This window comes from Carcharodon carcharias, chromosome 1 (genome assembly GCF_017639515.1).
Source record: "Carcharodon carcharias isolate sCarCar2 chromosome 1, sCarCar2.pri, whole genome shotgun sequence".
Lineage (NCBI taxonomy): Eukaryota > Metazoa > Chordata > Chondrichthyes > Lamniformes > Lamnidae > Carcharodon > Carcharodon carcharias.
Window position 1 is genome coordinate 96,749,945 of NC_054467.1, and position 21,770 is coordinate 96,771,714.

The window sequence follows — 21,770 nt, forward strand, 5'->3', positions numbered from 1 at the left end:
AGCAGTAGATCAATTGACTCTTTGTGTTCGTGACTAAATCCATGAACTGGACACCGTGGCTTGGTGCATAGAATAATAGGACAATAATGTAATTTTCTTGGTAGAGTACATTACACTATTTTTTGTGCAGTGGTACATTCAATAATTTGCTCTTTCCAAGTCATTGATAAATAGCTTAAAGATTTATCTAATGTTTGCCCCAAAAATCCCCACTGATTCACATCTATCATTACTGATTTATTTGGCTTTGCATGTTTTGATCCCCTTGATAATATTGGTCATTTATTGCTGCAGGTCTCCTCAGTTTCAGCATTTTCATTTCTCAAACATTTTTCTCTTAAATTGTAGCCTGTTCTACTGGGTGTTTAGAATGCGACAGCGCCTTGCAGTGCAAGTTATGTAATAGCATCACCTTCCTGAAGAATGAGCTCTGTGTTCCTGATTGTGGTCCAGGTTACTATGGTAATGTGTACAAGAGAATATGTGAAGGTAAGAAACTTTAGAAATCAGGTCTGATGACTCCATGGTTAGGGAAATCCAGCTGTGATCCCTGCGCTCCTGCTTACTCCCATTCAAGTAGGGTGGCCTTACGACCCTGCCAAGTTCATTTGAACAATTCCCATAAGTGCTTTTGCATTTTCTGGGTGTGCAAGTAACATTGTGGCAACAAGTAGGCAGCAACTGAAGAGTACAGCAGCTCCTGCCAAGGGCTGTTTCACTAAAAGTTGTATTGCTTAATGTTGCATGGAGATGACTGTTGTAGCCTGAGTTGCAAATGGAACCTGGTTCTACCTCCAATTCGGCTACATTGACAAGGCCCAATGGAAGGCCCAGGATGAACAGGATGTTAGAGATCAGGTTGGCAATTGGAGTTCTGAGCAAAAAGAAGAACTGCATTTCAGAAATTCAGCAACAAGCAGCTTTAAAAGCTATTTATACAAGCAAAGAATACAGAAATAACATTACATCCAAACACAATCTGCAGAAAGAGTGGACTGGCAAAGAAACATTTGTTGTAGTGTCTATTAAATTGCATTTTAATGATTTTCAAGAGCTATCAAGGTCTGTGCATGCTGTCGTCATGGCGTCAAAAATCATCTTCCACTGAATCAGGAGTAGTATGATGCCTCTTGTGCTTAGTTTCCACTCTGCTCCCAAGGAATTGGCCCTGTAACTTTCATCTTGTTTCTAGAGTCTGTTGGTTGTATTCACAGTAAAAAAAAAACATAGCTACCTGTATGGAGTAAAATAACTAGACCAGTTAATCGTTTTGCGGTACTGATTACAGATGCAGTAGACAAAATACAAGACAATCAAGCAGGGCTTTGATCAAGGAATCCTGATAGTGATTAGATCTTTTGTCTGAAACATCAGGTAGAGAAATATCTGGGTTTTAGATGCAATCAGTGTCTGCATTTTTGAACACAAGACTGCATTTTTTTAAGCAATGAACTGTTTTGTAAAATAACTTTGTGATGAAATGGGGAATAATTGAAGATCAGTTTTCCGCACAGACAGCTCTCAAATAATAATGATGACTTTTGCATAAAAACACTTGTGTTTGGTTTGTCTGCAAGACTCCATTGTGAAATCCATGGAATCGTGTTTGAAGTTAGTCACCCAGAGCAGAAAGTAGATCAAAACAAACAGACAAGGATTATAGTGCCATTTATATAGCACCTTTCACCATCTCAGGACATCTTGCCTTTACAGCCAATTAACTGTATTCACTATTGTAATAGAGGAAAAACAGCAGCCATTTTGTGCAGACGAAGATCCCCAAACCAGCACTGTGATAATGACCAAATAATCTGTTTAAAAATGTTATTTGAGGGATAAATATGTCCAAGATACCGAGGAGTACTCCCTTGCTTTTCTCTGAAATAGTGCCATGGGACATTTTACATCCACCTGCAACAAAAGACAGGGCCTCAGTTTAATGTCCCTTCTGAAATGTGACATTAACATAACTGATAATGTCAGGTGAGATTTTGTGCTCACGTCCCTGGAAAGGAACTTGAGCCAACAACTGTCAATCTCAGAGGTAGCCAGGGTGGCAAGTGGGACTAGATGTTACACTGCAAGTTTAAAGTTAAGCGGTTTGAAGCAGTGTAGCATGTATAAGATGGTGGGAGGTTGCCTTGTTAGAGATAGTTTTGGCACAAGATTAAACTGCTAAAATTCCCATTGCAAGCCCCTCTGATGTATGAATGCCATTGAATCCATTATTGATATCAATCTGCGGGATGCTTCAAAATATCCAGTTTTGCTTTCACTAAAGTAAATATAAATTACATTTTAAATTTTGAAAGAAGTGTACCAATTGGCCTTTCACCCCTGACACATAGGTTTAAATACAGCCCAGGCTGATGGGATAAAAGTCTTCTAGGTTTTTCTAACTATCAGAGTGCTATTTAAAATGAGTTTGAGCTGTCAGAATCTCGTTCCAGCTTCCACTGGGCTGAACCTTCAGCACTAAACCTCTTCTATTGGTGCTGATTGGTAATGTTACTTGGACTGGCCTGAGGTTGACTGGGGGAAATAGAAAACAAATGTCATGCAAGTGCAGTGGCTGTGAAACTGGGGTTAGTGAACCCATATAGAGTTGCCAAGAGTCTGCAGAATAATTGAGTGGTGGCTGGAGGTTGGCTTGGTGTGAAAGGAGGGAGCAGAATGCAGCTGCCAGATGTGCACAAAGAGCGGGCTAGCTGTCTCACCTAGGAAGGGAGTGTACAAGGCATAGTGCTGAGAGCAGCATGAAGATCGCTAGGTTGTCCCGCATATATCACATCTGGTGGTGGGTGCCAAATGATTTCAACCTTCGTCAAGAGAGGGGAGTTTATTAAATATTTAAATACTGCATGTTATGTAGTGAGAATTAGGCACGCCCATCTCAAAGTAAGTAAATACCTGTTTTCTTAAAAACGTATACTTTTAACATGTATACTTTCATGTTCTGAGTATTAAGTAGAATTATAATTTAGATGGGGAGTCTGAGATTACTAATCCATTTGAAAAGGGGTGCTTCAAACAAAAATACTTGAGAACTACTGTACCAATGCAGTCGACCTGGTCTTCCGGTGTTAGGATTAAGGGATTTTGTTAGAGTTCAATGGAGGAAGTTTTACTGTGCAACTGGTTCCATCGGGCCCTCTCCCAACTAAATGAGCTGCCCCAGGATTTACCACTACCCCTCTCCTGGTGGTCCCTGGCATTGATGGTGCCCGTGATGGAAGGCAAGGAGATAAACCAGGTTGCCTGGTTCCTCTTTCCTGTCGTCCTTCATATTTGGCAGGGTGATGAAAAAGTGGCTGAGAGCTTTCACCCCTGAAGCCCAAGGGAAGAAAGTCCAGGTCAGAGCAGGAATGAGGTGGGAGGCCTCTCTGCCCAATGTTTCTTGATTTTCATCCTTAATGTTGCCGGATTTCAGGGTGGTATAGCAAAAGAACATCCAGTCCTATTGCTTTGAGTGAACCAAACTTAATAAGTATTTTTATCTTTACAGTTAATATTTATGCACCGGTCCTTCATGCAAACGGTTCTGTAAATGTGGACATCGGTGGGAGCCAGGTACTGAACTCTACCTTTATGAACATTTATGATGCTGACACACCAGTTGAAAATCTCATTCTCCATATTGTCAACCCCCCTGACAATGGAAGACTGATTAAAATGGAAAAAGGGAAGCAGATCCATCTTCGGAAAGGAGACTCGTTCACCATGCAAGAGCTGAGGAAGCACAACATCCTCTTTATTCATGACAAAGAAAAATCAAGGTAAACATTTTTGCTGAAGCAGACCTCTTCAATGTTGACTGATATTCTGACCTTCTGATGCTGGTATTAACTTACTAAGACCAGCATACACTGTTGAAACAATACACTTCGTTTTAGTTTACAAACTGCTTTTATGTAATTCAGAGCTTGAAGAGAATTTTTAACTTTCATAAATTAGCTTTGAAAGCCAAAACTTGCGGTTATATACAGTATGAGTTAAATTTGCATGCTGAATCCAATTACACTGCCTGTGTAATAGAAATGAGTTGCATCAAAAATAATTTCAGGAAAAACATTTGTAAGATAATCAATGTCATGGGGTTCTGGTAATGCAGCATTAATAATTTGTATGAAACCAGAAAACACTATATGGCGTACAATTGTAAATGAGGTCAGAGGATTTCAGGTTAGCAAGTCAATGTTAGTCAAAACCAAGAGTTTGTGAACTCTGATCTGCTGATACAGTATATGCAGCTTGGCAAATGCAATAAAAGAATAATGCTAGTCAGCAATATTGACAAGGTTTCCTCATAGATAAACTCTGTATCTGCTCACTCAGCATCTCTAATGCCCTAACATTTGAAGACTAAACTCCTGACAAGAGAAAGATTCATATACAACTTGCTGTCACAGTATACATATGACTGTTGTCAATGGGCAGGCTCAGCATTTTGTTGAAATGGTCGAATGGGACATTTTACGAACAGCTGAACTTTACTTGAACTGAACCTGTGACATTGAACTTCACTGAACACCAGTCATAATGTTCACAGTGAATCCACATTACTATTACTGCCAGTTGAACATGAGGCTGAGGAACCCAGTGACTTTGATGCATTTATTAAACATTAATCATTAAACCAGCAGTGGTTGGAACCATTTTTGAACCAAAATAATTAAATACTAATTTCCCAGTTACTAAACATTTCACAACATTCCATGCACTTTTTGTGGATGTAATATAGGATTTCTGAATTAGCAAAGAGTGATTCAGGTGGCTCATAAATGATAAACAAATGTTTATGTTCCATGTACAATGATTTTTAAATATCACAGGAATTCTCCTATTTTCTGCTGTGACTTGAACAGGAAACTAAGGGAACCCACAAAAAGGCAGCAAACACCTGGCATAACTCAAGTGTATCATGTTTCCTACTTTTTAGGGGGCAATTCCACTGGAGTTATGATGGGAAGCTAAGAGATTCCCTGTGTAATTCTAGGGTTTTTGGACAAGTTTTGGAACAATCATTTCAGAATACTCATTCATTACAAATCCCAATGGTCCGAATTTTGCTCTGGTAATGATGGCGTTACTGTCAATGCTCACTGCCATTCATCCACTGAAAATGACAACTTTTGAAGTCTGCACATAATCACAATATCTTTACAGCGCAGGAGGAAGCCATTTGGCTCATTGAGCCTGCACTGGCTCTCGGAAAGAGCATTCCACCTAGTCCCACTCCCCTGCCTTTTCATCGTAACCTTGCACGTTCTTTCTTTTCAGGTAGCAATCCAATTCCCTATTGAACACCCCATTCGAACCTGCCTCCACCACCCTTTCAGGAAGTTTTTCCAGACTTCAAACACCCCCTGGATGAAAAAAAAATTCCTCACATCACATTTACTCCTTTTGCCAATTATTTTGAATTTGTGCCCTCTAGTTCTTGAGGTTCTCTTGAGTGGGAACAGTTTATCACAATTTACCATGCCCATACCTCTCAGGATCTTGAATACCTCTATCAAGTCTCCTCTCAGCCTTCTTTTCTCAAAGGAAAAGAGTTTCAACCTCTCCAATCTATCCTCATAGCAATAGCTCTTCATCCTGGGGACCATTCTTGTGAATCTCCTCCGTACTCTCTCTGATGCCTTCATATCCTTCCTCAAGTATGGCGCCCAGAACTGGATACAGTACTCCAGATGGACCCGAACTAATTCTTACACAAGATCAACATGACCTCCTTACTCTTGTACTCAATGATCCTATTAAAAAAGCCTAAGATACTATATGCTTTATTAACTGCTCTCTCAACGTGCCTTGCCATCTTCAATGATCTATGTACGTATACATCAAGGTCCCTCTGTTCCTGCACCTCCTTTAGAGGCTCTCCCTTTATTTTACATTGTCTCTCCATATTTTTCCTGCCAAAATGAATCACCTCACACTTCACTGCATTGAATTTCATCTTCTGCCCAATCCACCAACATGTCTATGTCCTTTTGAAGTTCAAGACTATCCTCATCACAGTTGACAACATTTCCAATCTTCGTATCATTAGCAAATTTTGAATTCATGTCCTGCACACCACAGCCTAGGTCATTAATATACATCAGGAACAGCAAGGGTTCCAAAGCTGAGCCCTGAGGAACTCCACTACAAACTTTCCTCCGATCTGAAAAGCAACCCTTTATCACTACTCTCTGTTTCCTGTCATTCAGCCAACTTCTTATCCAAGTGTCTACTTGCCCTTTCATTCCATGACCTAGGTTTTGCTCACAAGTCAGTTTAACTAGGAATTCCAGAAATGGAATACCCTAGAATCAAGCCCCCGGGGGTGGAAGTCTCCCCTCTGAAGGGGTGGTTTGTAGGGGGTGGCGGGGAGGGGTGTAGGGGGATCGGCAGCAAGGGTACTAGGGTGGCTCTCATTGGACCAAGTGATTCTACACTTTTCCAGAGGGTGTGCTACTGAAGTACAGCTCCCTCTTCCACACACACACACACACACACACACACACACACACACACACACACACCCCCGCCCCACCAAAGAGAACCACCACCCCCCACCACCACTGCCAAATCAGCCTCCCTCTGCTATCTCTGCACCGTACTTCAATCATGGAAATCAATAGAATTAATGAGAACTTCCACTCTTACATCAACATCACAAAAGACAGATTATCTAGTCATGGTCACATTGCTGTTTGTGGGAGTGTGTGGAGCATAAATTAGCTGCTGCATTTCCTACATTACAACAGTGGTTGGAATCTTGTGTTCTCGTTGGTTTCGAGCTTGGAGTTGGGATGGGCTTTTAATTAGGTGCCATGGTGACGTACAGGAACCTTGCCAGCATCCCATCTCCGCCATAATTAAGTTCCTGGCAGGGAGGTCCATGGTGGACCTTCCTGCCCCGCTGCCAACGAAGATCCTTAAGTGGCCAATTAATGACCACATAAGAACCTCAACCAATCCCCCTCCCTACCCATGCCGCTGCTTATATTAATCCAGCTGCAGCTGGGCCTGTCACCATGCAGCATGCACAACACATCAGCTTGTCACCTGTGGGAGGGGATCCCTCAATCAAAGGCACTCAGTGTCTTATCAAGGGACTGGACATTGAGAAGGGGGAGGGCCCAATGAGAGCCACCCTAGTACCCTTGCTGCCGATCCCCCTACACCCCTCCCCGCCACCCCCTACGAACCACCCCTTCACAGGGGAGACTTCCACCCCCGGGGGCTTGATTCTAGGGTATTCCATTTCTGGCCTCGCCACTGTCTGATTGGCATCTGGTTTGGAGCAGGCCTTCCCGATAAGAGGCTGGGCTGGTCTCTCATCTGCTCTCCAGAGATCCCCGACGCCTCAAAACGATTCTGCCCAGTGACTACACTTCAAAAGCAATACTTCATTGGCTGGCATAGAGTCATAGAGGTCGACAGCACAGAAAAAGGCCCTTTGGCCCATTGAGTCTGTGCCAGTCAAACAAGTACCTAACTATTCTAATCCCATTTCCCAGCAGAGGCCCATAGCCTTGTATGCCATGGCATTGCAAGTGCATATCCAAATACTTCTTAAATGTTATAACGGTTTCTGCCTCCACCACCCTTTCAGGCAGTGAGTTCCAGATTCCCACCACCCTCTGGTTGAAAAGATTCTTCCTCACATCCCTTCTAAACCTCCTGTCCCTTACCTTAAATCTATGCCCCCTGGTTATTGATCTCTCCACCAAGGGGAAAAGCTCCTTCTTGCCTACCCTATCTATGCCCCTCATAATTTTATGCACCTCAATTATGTCCCCCCTCAATCTCCTCTGCTCCAAGGAAAATAACCCCAATCTATCCAGACAACATCCTGGTAAATCTCCTCTGCACTCTTTCCTATAATGCGGATTCCAAAACTGTATGCAATACTCTAGCTGTAGCCTAACCAATGTTTTACACAGTTCCAGCATAACCTCCCTGCTCTTATATTCTATGCCTCGGCTAATAAAGGCAAGTATCCCATATGCCTTCTTCACCACCTTATCTACCTGTCCCGCTATCTTGAGGGACTGGTGGACATGCGCACCAAGGTCCCTCTGCTCCTCGGTACTTCCCAGGGTCTTACCATTCATCGTGTATTCCCGTCCCTTGTTTGTCCTGCCACAGTGCATCACCTCACACTTATCCGGATTAAATTCCATTTGCCACTGATCAGCCCACCATATCCTCCTGTAATGTAACGCTATCCTCCTCATTTTTGACCACCCCACCAATTTTCGTGTAATCCGCGAATTTACTCATCAACCCTCCTACATTCAAGTCTAAGTCGTTTATATATACCACAAACAGCAAGAGAACCAACACCGATCCCTGTGGAACCCCATTGGACACAGGCATCCAGTCACAAAATCACCCCTCGACCAATACCCTCTGCTTCCTGCCACTCAGCCAATTCTGGAGCCAATTTGCCAAATTGCCTTCGATCCCATTGGCTCTTACCTTTGTTATCAGTCTCCCCTCCCATGTGGGACTTTATCAAAAGTCCTGCTGAAGTCCATGTAGACTACATCAAATGCATTGCCCTCAATTACACTCCTGGTCACGTCTTTGAAAAATTCAATCAAATTGGTCAGACATGACCTCCCCATAACAAAACCATGCTGACTGTCCTTGATTAATCCCTGCCTCTCCAAGTGTAATCCCTGGATTTGTTGGTCCCACCCTTTATCTTTACTGGAATATGTTGGCCCTGTTCTCTCCCTATTTCTGATCTTATAAAATCGGCCCTCCCCCAATTTAAAACTCTGATTTCTGGCCCATCTTGTACTTTTCCAGAACAACCTTGAACCTAATGGAGTTATGATCACTTTCTGTAAAATGACCCGCCACTGATACCTCTACAACTTGCCTGGCTTCATTCCCTAAAATTATGTCCAAGACCGCCCCCTCTCTTGTAAGAAGTCCAAGACCACCCCTCTCTTGTAGGAACTTCTATGTACTGGCTTCAAAAGCTCTCTTGGATGCATTTTAAGAATTCCGCTCCCTCTAAACCTATCACACTATGACTAACACAGTTAATGTTGGGGAAATTGAAATCCCCCACTGTTACTACCCTATTATTTTTATACTTCTCTGAAATTTGCATACATATCTGCTCTTCTATTTCTCCCTGACTGTTTGGGGCCTATAGTACACTCCCAGCAATGTAATTGCTTCTTTTTTGTTTTTAAGTTCTACCCATATAGCTTCATTTGAGGAGCCTTCTAAGATGTTATTCCTGCTTACTGCTATAATTGATTCCTTGATCAATATTGCGATACCCCTTCCTCTTTTACCTCCTTCCCTGTCTCGCCTGAGGACCCTATATCCTGGAATGTTGAGCTGCCAATCCTACCCCTCTCTCAACCATGTTTCTGTGACAGCAGCGACATCATACTTCCACATGTTAATTTATGCCCTCAACTCATCTGCCTTATTCGTCAGACTCCTTGCATTAAAATAAATACCATCCAACCTTCCCAAACTCCTTTGTGCCTTAACTGGCCTATAATTTCTATGCCTTCCAGACTCACTTGCTCTCTCTTCTAATTTTGGCTGTGCATCTCCCCCTGCTGAAACTGCTCTCAGGATCCTATCCCCCTGCCAAGTTAGTTTAAACCCTCCCCAACAGCATTAGAAAACCTCCCTGCAAGGATGTTGGTCCCATTCCGGCTCAGGTGCAACCTGTCCACCTTGTACACGTCCCACAGCCCCCAGAAACAGTCCCAATGTCCCAGAAATCTGAAGCCCTCCCTCCTGCACCATCTTTCCAGCCATGCATTTGTCTGGACTAACTAGTGCGTGGCACTGTAAGTAATCCAGAGATTGCTACCTTTTGAGGTCCGGTTTTTTTAATCTGCTTCCTAGCTCCCTAAATTCTGCTTGCAGGACCTCATTCCTCTTTCTACCTGTACCATAGGTACCAATACGCACCACGATTTCTGTCCGTTTGCCCTCCCCCTTTAGAATGCCCTGCAGCCGTTCAGTGACATCCCTGACCCTGGTGCCAGGGAGGCAACATACCGTTCTGGAGTCACCTCTACAGAAACGCCAGTCTGTTCGCCCTACTTCGAGTCTACTACCACGATTGCTCTTTGCCTCTTTTCCCTCCCCCCACCCGTGCAGCTGAGTCACTCACCATGGCATGAGCGTGGCCGCACTCCCCAGAGGAACCGTCACTCTCACCGTTTTCCAACATAGAAAAACAGTTCTTGAGCGAGATTTACGCTGGGGATTTCCTGACTCCCTGCCTGACACCTTCCTTCTGACTGATGGTCACCTATTCCCTCTCTGTCTGCACTTCCCTAAGCTGTGGGGTGACCACATCTAAAAACGTGCTATCCACGAAACTCTCAGCCACGCGGATGCACCTCAGTGCCTCCAGCTGCTGCTCAAGCTCCGAAGCTCTGAGCTCAAATAGCTGCAGCTGGTGGCACTTACTGCACACATCGTTGGTTAGAGCGCAAGGAGCATCTGGGACATCCCACATGTTGCAGGCAGTACATAACACGGGACTGAGCTGTCCTGCCATGTCTTTAGTTGAAAAACACCCCTTATTTTAAGTTAAATACATTTTAAAAAGTTAAATTATTTATGTACTTTAAATAAAAGCTAGAACCCTTACCTTTCCTTAGCTTAATCTATTTTAAACTGGAGAAAAGCACTTCTGCACTACTCACCAATCAGCTCCCACCTTTGTGCTGACGTCACTTTTTGAAGCTTCCCTGCACTTGCACTGGTTCTGATCTCTCCACCGCTCTCTCATGCTGCCTTGTGATGTCACTCTAGTTATTTTCAACAAGAACTGATTGCAGGACACTCTTACGAAGCTGTAAATTGCTTAACATGTCCAATGGTCATGGAAAGCAATATAGAAATGTAAATCTTCCTTCCTAATGTGCTCTATTTGCTGTAAAAACCCTCAAAAAAGTTATATCTTGTTGATGATGCATAACTGGTTTTTAATGGTGTACCAAGTTCATAATTACTGCTAAATATCCTCAGGGTCCCGAACGGCTAACTTCATATTATCGCAATGTCAAATTTCTCCACAGTGATGATGCATGCTATTTATTTTAAACTTTAAAAAGAAAATAAAATCTTTATTTTTGCTTCTTTATTAACCTAATCATAATTTATTATGCTCTCTAAAAATGAAATTAAAAGTAAAGGTTATTAAATACTTTTAACTTCCTGGTTTGTTGTGTTCATATTTCTGTGTGATTGGCCGTTTACCTTCATAACCATATTAGGAAGAAGAGGGTGTGTATGAGCAATGAGTATGTTTCAAAGCTGATCACACTGATATTGTCATTGAAAAGAGAGAACGCCAGACATGTTGAATAATTACATAATTCCTCCTTATAGTTGAGGAAGAGATCAGCATGCTGGAATTTCATGAAATTGAAGGAAAATTGTTGGCTTGGTTCAGAAATTGGTTGAATGGCAGGAGACGGAGGGTAGGGTTAATGGATGGATACTCTGATTGACAAGATGTCATTTGTGGTGCCTCACAAAGATCTCAAAGACTGGGGCCTCAACTGTTCACTGTATTTATTAATGACTTTGATAATGGGGCAGACAGTCACATATCTGGATTTTCTGATGACACCAAGACAGGCGGCGCTGTAAGCAGTGTAGATGGAAAGGTTAAATTACAAAGAGATATTAATAGATTAAATAAATAGGCAAAATTGTGGCAAATGGATTTTACTTCGTCAAAATGAAGGTAATCCACTTTGGACCTAAAAAGAACATAACAGAGTAATTCCTAAATGGTGAGAAGATAGACACATTGGAGGTCCAAAGAAACTCAGGGTTCCAATTACGTAGGCTATTACAATACCACGAACATGTAAAGAAAGCAATCAAAAAGGCTAATGGAATGCTGGTCTTTATACCTAGAGGACTAGATTACACCGGGGTAGAAGTCATGCTTCAGCTATACAAAGCCCTGGTCAGATTACATTTGGGATTACTGTAAGCAGTTGTGGGCAGCACACCTTAGGAAGGATGTATTAGCCTTGAATGGAATGAAGCATAGAGTTACCTGAATGATATCTGGACTGCAATGATTAAATTACAAAGAGAAATTACAGAAACTAGGGTTGTATTCCTTGGAATTTAGAAGGCTGCAGGACGATTTGATTGACGTCTTCAAGATGAGGGAAACAGATATGGAAGATTGGGGGAAACTATTTCTGCTGGTTGGAATGTTCAGGGCTGAGGCTATGGTCTATAAATTAGAGACAATCCTTTCAGGAGTGAAATTTGAAAACACTTCAGCACATAAAAGGATGGCAGATGTTTGAAATTTGGTTCCACAACCAACAAGTGATGCTAGATTAATTGTTAATTTTAAATCTGAGATTGATAGATTGTTATTAACCAAAAGTATTAAGGCATATTGGGCAATGGTGAGTATTTGTAGTTAGGTTACAGATCAACCATGATCTCATTGAATGGTGTAACAGACTCGAGGAACTAAATGGACTACTTCTGTTCCTATGTTCTTACATTTCCTGCTTGTTGAGACATAGCTGCTGCACACCTAGACACCCACCTTCACTTGGCACCAGATTTAAACTAACATCAGAAAAATCATGACACAGAAATCGCTAGATCTTTGTGGGCAGCTATCTTCAAGGTCAGCAGCAAGCATCCTTGCTTTGGCGCTGATTGCAAAATCAGAGCCATTAATATCTATTGTAGTGATTTGCATTTTTAACAGTTGACAGGCGATGAAATAGTGTTTTGTGACATTATCATATGAATATTTTAATTAATTTGTATGTCACTGTTGGTATTTTTTGTGCTTTAGTCTATGTTTCACATGAAGTTGTTTTCCTGTACTAACTTGCCGTACTCTTCAGCTTGGTATCAGAAAACCAAGAGCCCTGTTCAGTAAGAGGCTTATGAAATATTTGTTTAATGAATTGTCAAACTATTAAACAGAATTTAAAATCTTACTGTCTAGAACCGTGTGCAAATTGTTAAATAAGATGCATTTCATATATCAGTAATCAAATCCCAACTGTATTTGCAAATATACAGAAAAGCATGAATAAGTGAATGAATTGAGAGCATATCCTGAAATTATTGCCAGAACTTCTGAGCTGAAGTCCATCAGTATTGGAGAATACACCAAAGGTGATGATGGTTCCAGCCAGACTGAGAATACAGAGAGCATTTATGAACTGAAATGACTAATATTAGTGCCATTTAGCAAACGGTTTGAATAACAGGAATATTCTGTGGTTCTTTGCATTGCTATCATTTTGCTATTCATTATTTTCACAGAAACCGTTTTTATTGTGTAGCTGTCATATAATGGGAGGCTGCAGCCAACAATTAGACCTCAATGGTCAAATGCTCTGATGTTTTGTATGAGTTTGTAAAAGTTCAAATTAAAAATAACAAGTGATTTTCTATTACTCTAAAGTTTTGTTTTATCTTTTGTCTTTTTTATTTGCCAGGAAGGGTCACTTTATCCTGAAAGCCAGTGACCATCAACTATACTCCCTTCCAGAAACAATTAAAACTCAAGCTCTCTCATTCAAGGTACTCACTGAAATTAAATATTTCCTGCTTCTACATTCAAAGCTTTGGGTATTCAATCTTTCTTTAGCTGGAAAAAGTAGAGGACGACAATGCCCAGATTTTAAACTGAACTGATCATTTTTCACTCTTCTCACCGAGGCATTGTTGAATCAGGCTTTCACCTATTATAAACTCCTCCCAGAATTGGCTTCTCGGTTTTAAGAATAAGGTCATTGCCATTTTACGATTTAACGAAGAGGAAATGATATACCTGAGAATGAGGGACCTCCCATTATGGTCACTTCCTGTCTGTAAATAAAGAATACCAGACAGGTAATGATGCCCACACTACTTTTGTCTGAAGTAGTAAATACAAGCAACAAAGTGTGTGTGTTGCAAGAGTTAGCTCAGTCTTCTAAAAAGATAGGAATTTCTTGCATTCTGTTCAATTCCTATCTTGCCAAATAAAGCATTATCATGGTATTGGAAAGTATAAGTGTTAAAAAAAAATGCATTTAGTTTTGGGTAGTTGCTTTGCTACAGGTTGAGCTTTGACATAATGAGACATCAAGGTGCTGTGGCTGAGACTATTGTGCTGAGGGAGTTTGCATCTCACTTATAGAAAGTGAGCTTTCACAGTATAAATGTCTGAACAAACAAGTTTGTAGGACCAAGTGGACTTTGTACAGTGGAAGAGAGGGTAAAAAATCTTTTAGGTCAGAACAGTAGCAAAAACAAAATGGTATGGGGTTTCTCAGCTATACCACAAAGTACTTGAAATTAGAATTTCACAGGCTTTAATTGCAACACCTCTTAATTAAAAAGGCATTGAGTTGAAGGGCATAAATGAAAATATTTGGTTACCATTTACAATACTGCCATCTCTCACCCTGATGAACACAAAAAATAATCCACCCACGATGTGGGTGTCATGGCTGTCTTCTGATGACACAGCCAAAGTTGTGAATTTGTCTTGTGGGAAACCACTGTTCCGATCCTTGGACAGACCATGGAACCTGGGGGCAGATCCAGTTAGGGACCAACAACATTTTGTTTAAAGTAGATAAAATTTGAGATCCACAATGCTGATTAAGTGAATAAAGCTACAAGATTCCACGGCTTTTGAACAAATGAAAATAAACTTTACTCTACGAGTTTAGAAAGATAAAACATTTATAATATCTATCATATATTCTAATATTCATGGTAAGTATGAGGCATATGTGAATTAACAGGCAAACTGTGGACCCATCATATGACACAATGGATGACAGATGCGACCAAAAAGATTACATGCATTTCTTAACAACCCTCTCAGGCGTTTGTCACATTGTGAGCCAGCCACTCTTACTGAAACTTTGTCTTCTCACAATGATTTCAAATCTCCACATTTGAAGATCACGCCTTGCAATCCTCTTCAAAAGTCGCTTCCACTTGGACGTTTTCATCAATGAAATGACTCATCTCGCCATCTCGCAGGTTTTCAGCCTTGCCTTCTGAGATTCTTTTCACCTGGATTACTGAGTACACGCAAGCTTCACCTTCCGTGCACAAACTCAAATCTTCCACCATGCTAAGCAGAACACTACTGCTGTGAAGGGGTACCTTTGCCCCAACAGCCCATAGCATGGAGTCACCAACCTTCGGCTGCTTTCTCAGATCTTCAGGGCACCTCTTGTGCTCACTTCACTTAAAGTCTGCTCGCTGCAGTTCTTTCTTGACTTTGGAGCTGGTTACTCTGTTCTTTTCTTTAACTTTATTTAATGGGACCTATTCCTGTCCCTTGTCTTCATCCCTTACCTGGGATTATCTTTTTGGACTTCTCCCTGTCCCCCTCTCATGTTCTGCTCCCTGGGATACACCCAGTACAATGGCGCTCCCTATCAGGTCATCTGACCTGCGTTTTCGCACCGTTCCATTTCTTCCGCGCAGGTGTGCAGGGCTGGGCTCCAGCCTGAAGAGCGGAAAAAAACATAACTGCGCATGTGTGGCTTTTTCGCAGCTGGCCATGTGCGCAAGAGGCTTGAGGCTCATCAGGAATTGGAGTTGCTGACCTACGAAACAAAGAAGGTAAATATTTGAGTTTCTGAACGCTGCAACTAAAACTTCTGATCTACAGTTTCATGACATTGAATGTTAGGTGCTATGGTAAACTATGTTTTATTTCTGCATTTCCTAAATTCACACTTAATCAAAAAAAAATCACAAAATGCACAGCTAACCAATAAGCATCTAAATGAAAAATAATAAGTTGATTGTCATCCTTCATGCAGATGTGGACTAGCCTACTGTGTATTTTCAGAACTTTTTGGTTCTGTGTTTGATTTTCATTATCCACTTCTATTTACTACTTGTTAATTAAAACCAAATTCCACTTTTAAAGCATTTCAAATAAGCAGATCCCAAACATTTCTCATTATGACAGAGTTAATGCAGAATTTATAGGGGTGGTTTTTAAACACTGCCCAACCAATGGAAACCAGGTAGGTAAAATGGACCAGGTATTCAACTCACTAATGTCCCATTTGAATTGCACCATCTTTCATTTTAACCTACTGTTCTGACCAGAGAGCAAAAGCAACTGCCTGAAGCCAGGAGAGCCCTTGTTTAAATATGTAGACTGAGGCCTGATGACACCATTGGGTTTCAATTGTGGTGTGAGCGCTGGCCTGAGAACTGCTTCCTATAGTTTGGTTTGCTGCCAAGATCAGATTTTTGCTGGTTGCTGTCAGGGTTCTGCTATTGGATTTAACTGTGCTGAGTGCTTTGACATGCAAGGTAGGTTCATATCTGCCTGGATGGTCTGGGGGAAGGAGATAGAACTGCAAAGATTCAGAGAAGAAGGTGGCTGGGATGGGGTTCAAATAGAGAGTGGTCACTGTGGTCCTGCCCCTTCCTTTAGTATCTATTGAATCATCTATCAGTTCTTTCAAGTAAATTGCTGCTGAATTATTAACAAGCTGAACAATTATCTTCCAGGCTGACACAAGATCTTCTTTGTACTCTGCCTTTGTCGCATAGATTTACATATCACACTAATAGGAAGATCTGTCATCTTTAGACATTTTTATGGAAGATAAGCTTAATGATGCTAAGTATAATTAATAATTCATACAACCATACATTTACTGACTCCAGATTCATTAATGCTAAATAGAAAAATGGGCCTGAAGTTTCTGATATGGACAGCAGCAACTCATCTTCCCTCTGATGATGTTCATACCACCTCCCTTGCCCCCCACCAATGCTCACCGCGCCCCACTCCTGAAAATGCTCATCCCCGCACCACACACACCCCCCTCCCCCCATCAAAATTTACCCTTTCTCTTACGACTCATTTCCTGGAATCCCTGGTCCTTATTCGGCCAATGACAGGAAGGTCAGCATTGTCAAGGAGTGTGCAGGGAGCAGATTAGCATCGTTCAGGGTGAGGGTGGTGGGTGGGTAAGCCAGGGGGTGGGGAGGGAGGGGGTGAGCATTGTTGTGAGTGAGATGGTGAGTACTGTCGAGAAGTGAGGGGAAAAGATGAGCGTTGTTGAGGAGTGAGTACTTTGGGAGGTGGTGAATGCTGTCAGGAGTGAAGGGGGAAAGTGACCATTGTGAGGGGATAACTCGGGAAGGTTAAACACTAAAGAGAGGTTGAGAGGTAAGAGTGAGCGTTGTCAGGGGAGGTGGGGGTGGCGGGGCGTTGAAGGAGTATTGGTGTGACAGCTCTATTTAAAAACAATGTAAATCAGTGAACTGAAGACAGGGGCTTATCTCCATTTCATGATGAAAAGGGGGGCACGGCTTTGCTGGAATTCCATCTGGCTTCCTGACTGTTTGTTGCTGGATCCCTTCTGGAGCCAAGACCAGAAAGTGCAAAGGCTCCAACGTAAAATGGTAAATGGACAGATGAAATCACAGTCAGTGGCAGGCATACCCTCTCCACCGCTGACTGGAAGATCTGGGACATTATGTTCAGACAGCTTTGTCACAGTATACCTAAGAATGACTCCTGTCTAAAATATCTTGAGAAAGATCAACAAAACATGTATAGTGGAAGAGTAAAGAGACAAATAAAATCTGAACAGAAAATAAAATGAATCATTTAAAGAGCTGTTAATGCTCTGAGTGAGTGTCTTTACTGCTGGGTACTCCTTTTGGACCATCACTTTTGAGAGCTCACTTACATATCATTTGTACACCACTCCAATACCATCACTGTTAGATATTTACCATTGATACAATAACAACTTGCATTTGTACAGTACTTTGTTCAGTGAAACTGACAGACTGGAAACCCTTCAAAAAGTAAAACTGAACAGTTGCATTCATGTCCATGTGAGAGACTGGTGCTTACAGGACTTCTCTTGAGAATGTTCTTTCACTGCTTGGCAGGTGATTTCCTACTTCTTATAAGTCATCTTACCTGACTTAGATTCACTCACCTTGAATTGAACTGCTGCAATATGGTAGCAGCTTATGCAGCTCTGCCTTGGACGTCTGATGAAGAATGAAAGGATTAGGAACACCAACATGAGCAGCAGTAGTTGCCTCTTCTCAGGTAATTGCTGCTTCTTCGGAGGGAATGGATGGGTTTAAAGATCTAAATTGAAGGTGCTGAGACCCCAGCATCAGTTCTCTTGACATGCGTGAGCACCTGTTCCTCAGGAGGTTCAGAATTTCACAGCAGGTCATTGCTGACATTTGCAACCTCCTGTAACAAGACCTCCTTCCCAATGGACCAAGAGGGTATGTATGGCCAGTGGTTGTCAAGATAGCCATTACAGAGGGGGGGTGGGGGGAAACCTACCTCTCCTGGGTGTCTGCCCCTCCTGACATTTATGTGCTCTCTTCTGCAAGAACAGAAAACAGAGTTGCGAATGTGAGAAATGGATTGTGTGGCGAGGAAGGAAGGACAGCATTTGTGGAGAGCAACTGTAAGCCATGGGCGGGATGGGACAATAGGATGAGAGTGAGTGAGATTGTTGGCTGTTCTGATGAGGCTATGAGGTTCCTGGAGAGTGTGGAACTGCAAGGTGTATTAGCCTGAGGAGTGCTGTGCAGGGGAATGCTTGGATAATCAGAGTGTGAGGCTTAACATCTCAAAGTGTTATACTAATCACCTTTCCCACCCTCCTAAGGTCCTGGATCCTCTTGGAGCACTGTCTGCAGGTTGAAAGGACTATATTTCCACTGCTGACCTCCTCAGCTACTTCCGTCCATGTCTGCTGGTTTGAGAAGCTGCTCTCTTCTTCCTATCCTTGGGAAACATCACCTCACTTCGATCCCTCAGATCTCATAGCTGGTCCTCCAGGGAAGAGTCCAAGACCCTGAGGGCAGCCTTCCCAGCTGTCGTTTCCATTTCTTTGGTTGTTGAAGCCTCAGAGATGAATGTAGCATTCAGCTGTTCTGACCACTGTCATGGGTGCTTTTTTCATTTTCTCCATTTCATTAGAAATGTTTCCTTTGACAGATTTGGTGCATCATCCTGCGTGTTCTCTGTTATAGGTTGGAAAACTTGAAAGCGGGAAGTTAATGCCGTGTCTGAGTTGAAGAGCCATGGTAAAGCCAGGTTCAATGTAAACTGGTTCTCGACTGGATACCAGGCTTTGCATATGCTTTGTTTAGATTCCACCCATAGAGTTCCATCTGTACTAGCACTGTTAAGTATTAAATCTGAGCCTGAGTCCTTCCATCACCACAAACTGTACAACTGATTTTTTCTCTGTCCCTTTCAATTTTTTTCTCAATTTTTCCTCTTTTCTTTTGATGGCATAGAGATACAGTGTCATGGGGGGTATTTTAACCTGTCAGGGTGGGTGGGTTTCTGTGTGTTCAACAACAACTTAAACTTCCAGTGTGTCGGGAAGCTGGCAGGAACCTACCAACTTCTGCCTTTAAACTGAGTATGGGTCCTGCAGCATGCGGGAAGGTCTGGCAGGACAGATGAGTCTGCTGTTTAAATATGTGAAATGCTTGTTAGCTGTTATTTTAATCCTGGATTCTGAATTTAACAGTCTGCACATGGGTTTCCTGGAGCTCGCCAGGTTAAGAAAGGGGAGGACAATAGGAGTTGACCAGGCTGAGCAACTGACAGGCAGTAAATGCTTTAAATACTAACAGCTGCTTCCTTACCTCAGTGAAAGTCTTGTTGTAAAAGTGTGCTTTCACTGCTTTGGAGGAGATTTCCGTTACATCAGAGGTCATTTATGCTATTGCAAACCCCTTTGTACGCTGGTGTCTGCAGACAGAGCTTGCATGGCAAACATCTAAGCTTCCCCTGTAGCACCTAGACATTGGGTGGCTTCTGTTTGTGCTGCAACGGAAGCTGGGACATCGGCATTAGATGTTGCATCATGTTTGAGTCCACAGATGTGCTATTGGAGTTGACAACCACTTCCATGCTGAAAAGGATGGTTCCAAACTTTATACAAAGCCCTATGCAAAGTTGGTGTCAACCTCCTCCATGTTCCTTTATAGTGATCACAGGGCTTCTGGAAGGCCTGCCACTGCACCATTCTGTTTTACATACCCATCAGGCTTCTGTAACCCATCCTATTGAAGTGCTCCTCTGCAGAGGAACTCGTATGTGACTTTGTCTTCTGGGAGCTGGCACCAACAGTGCCCTTCCATCACCCAGGATGCAGGTCACTCCTGCATGGTGTCGTACCACATGTGAATCCTGCCTCTAATGCATCCTGTAAATTAAATGCAGCGCCAGTACCTGAGCTGGCGGCAGCGTATGTGTAGATTGAGTGACCATTTTCTTAACCATCATTTCCTTCCTGGTCTTCCACCATTGTCTGGCCAGATTGCAGTTCATGGTTATCTGAAACGAGAAAGGCACAAGGGTAGGGTTGTGATCAGGGGAGGAAGGGGACTGTAAGATATGCAAACTTACACAGTCTGCAGTTTCTAAATCAGGAGAGATTGTGGGAGAGGGGAGATTTGGGTATGAGGGTTAGTGTGCTGTCTGCATCAGAAGCAATGGATGCAAATTAAGTTAATCCTGCATTGCATTTCCTGCACCTGTTTTCATGGGGCTGTTGAATTTAACACCCATTGCATTAGCTGTAATTAAACATTTAATATATACATTTTAAGCCTCCAGGATTGTAACTCTTGTTGAGCGGCTTCACAAACATTGATTGGATTCTGTGTTTAAAAATAATATTTTGTCCATATTTATAAAAGGATTAATTCAGTGAAATGTTTCATGTTCTTCGTAAAATGTTTTCATTATCCAACAATTTTCCAGTCGGATAGTAATAAAAGCATTTTATTGAGAACTTCAATTTGTTTTATGAATCTTACCGATAATTACTTTCAAACGTAGTCATCAAACACAGAGATAAGTGATTTTTAATTGCGGTTTGTCTCTTTCCAGGGTCCCTTTGTGCTGACTAATAAAGTCTTATTGCTCGGTAGAGGTGAATTCGGTGCCATTTCTAATCTGATATTGGACATTCAAGATGATGACAACCCCTCTGAGGTGGTATTATCAGTTTTGGACCCTCCAAAACATGGGCGCCTTATTTTGCACCCAGCAGATGTAAGCGTACAGCAATTCCAATTGAACGATCTCAAAAGGGGACAGCTGCGTTATGCTCACGATGGAACCAACAGCCGGCATGACCAAGTGCTACTGCAGATTAATGACGGCCATAACATCCTGAATATTCTCTTCCAGATCAAAATTACTCACCAGGTAATGGCCCAAATACGTTTCTGTAAATCATAATACAACCGTATGCAACTTTTTGTTATACAACCTTTTTGGGAGAGAGAGTAGAATGTTTTATTTGTTAAGACTATTAGTATTGCACCTTTTTTTGTCACAGAGCAAGCCTCCAACAATGCCAGATGAGATGTAGCCAGAACGGGTTCACAATATGTTGTTCTATCAGTCTAAAATAATGTACCATTGTGGCACTTCTACTTCCAACAGAAGTTGTGCTCTGTGCGCAATTGCTAGTTTAGGCCAAGTTATGATTTTCTTTTAGTTTGTGGACTTGCATTCATGAAGAACTGAAATGACACTCTAGATTTGATTCAGAGGCTTTTGTCCCATCCATATTTTGTGCAAAATTCCATCCCCAATGAGGAAAGCAATGCCTTTTAATAAAATATATTGTAGAGTTCAGCGTATAATCCCCTCCCCTTTGCCTGGATTATCTGATCCTATTGAGGGTACCACTCGATGGTGGTCCTAGCTGTGCATCTGCTCATTCTCC

At 42.1% G+C, this 21,770-nt stretch overlaps 1 protein-coding gene across 1 annotated transcript in view; it reads left to right on the forward strand.

The window, feature by feature from the left end:
• fras1 (Fraser extracellular matrix complex subunit 1) overlaps nt 1-21,770 on the forward strand; it is a 398,900-nt gene that overhangs the window by 153,156 nt on the left and 223,974 nt on the right. Inside the window, exons 26-29 of the mRNA XM_041181003.1 lie at nt 349-489; nt 3,506-3,776; nt 13,488-13,572; nt 20,924-21,260. Coding sequence (XP_041036937.1) covers nt 349-489; nt 3,506-3,776; nt 13,488-13,572; nt 20,924-21,260 — 834 coding nt within the window. The remainder of the gene's footprint in view (nt 1-348; nt 490-3,505; nt 3,777-13,487; nt 13,573-20,923; nt 21,261-21,770) is intronic.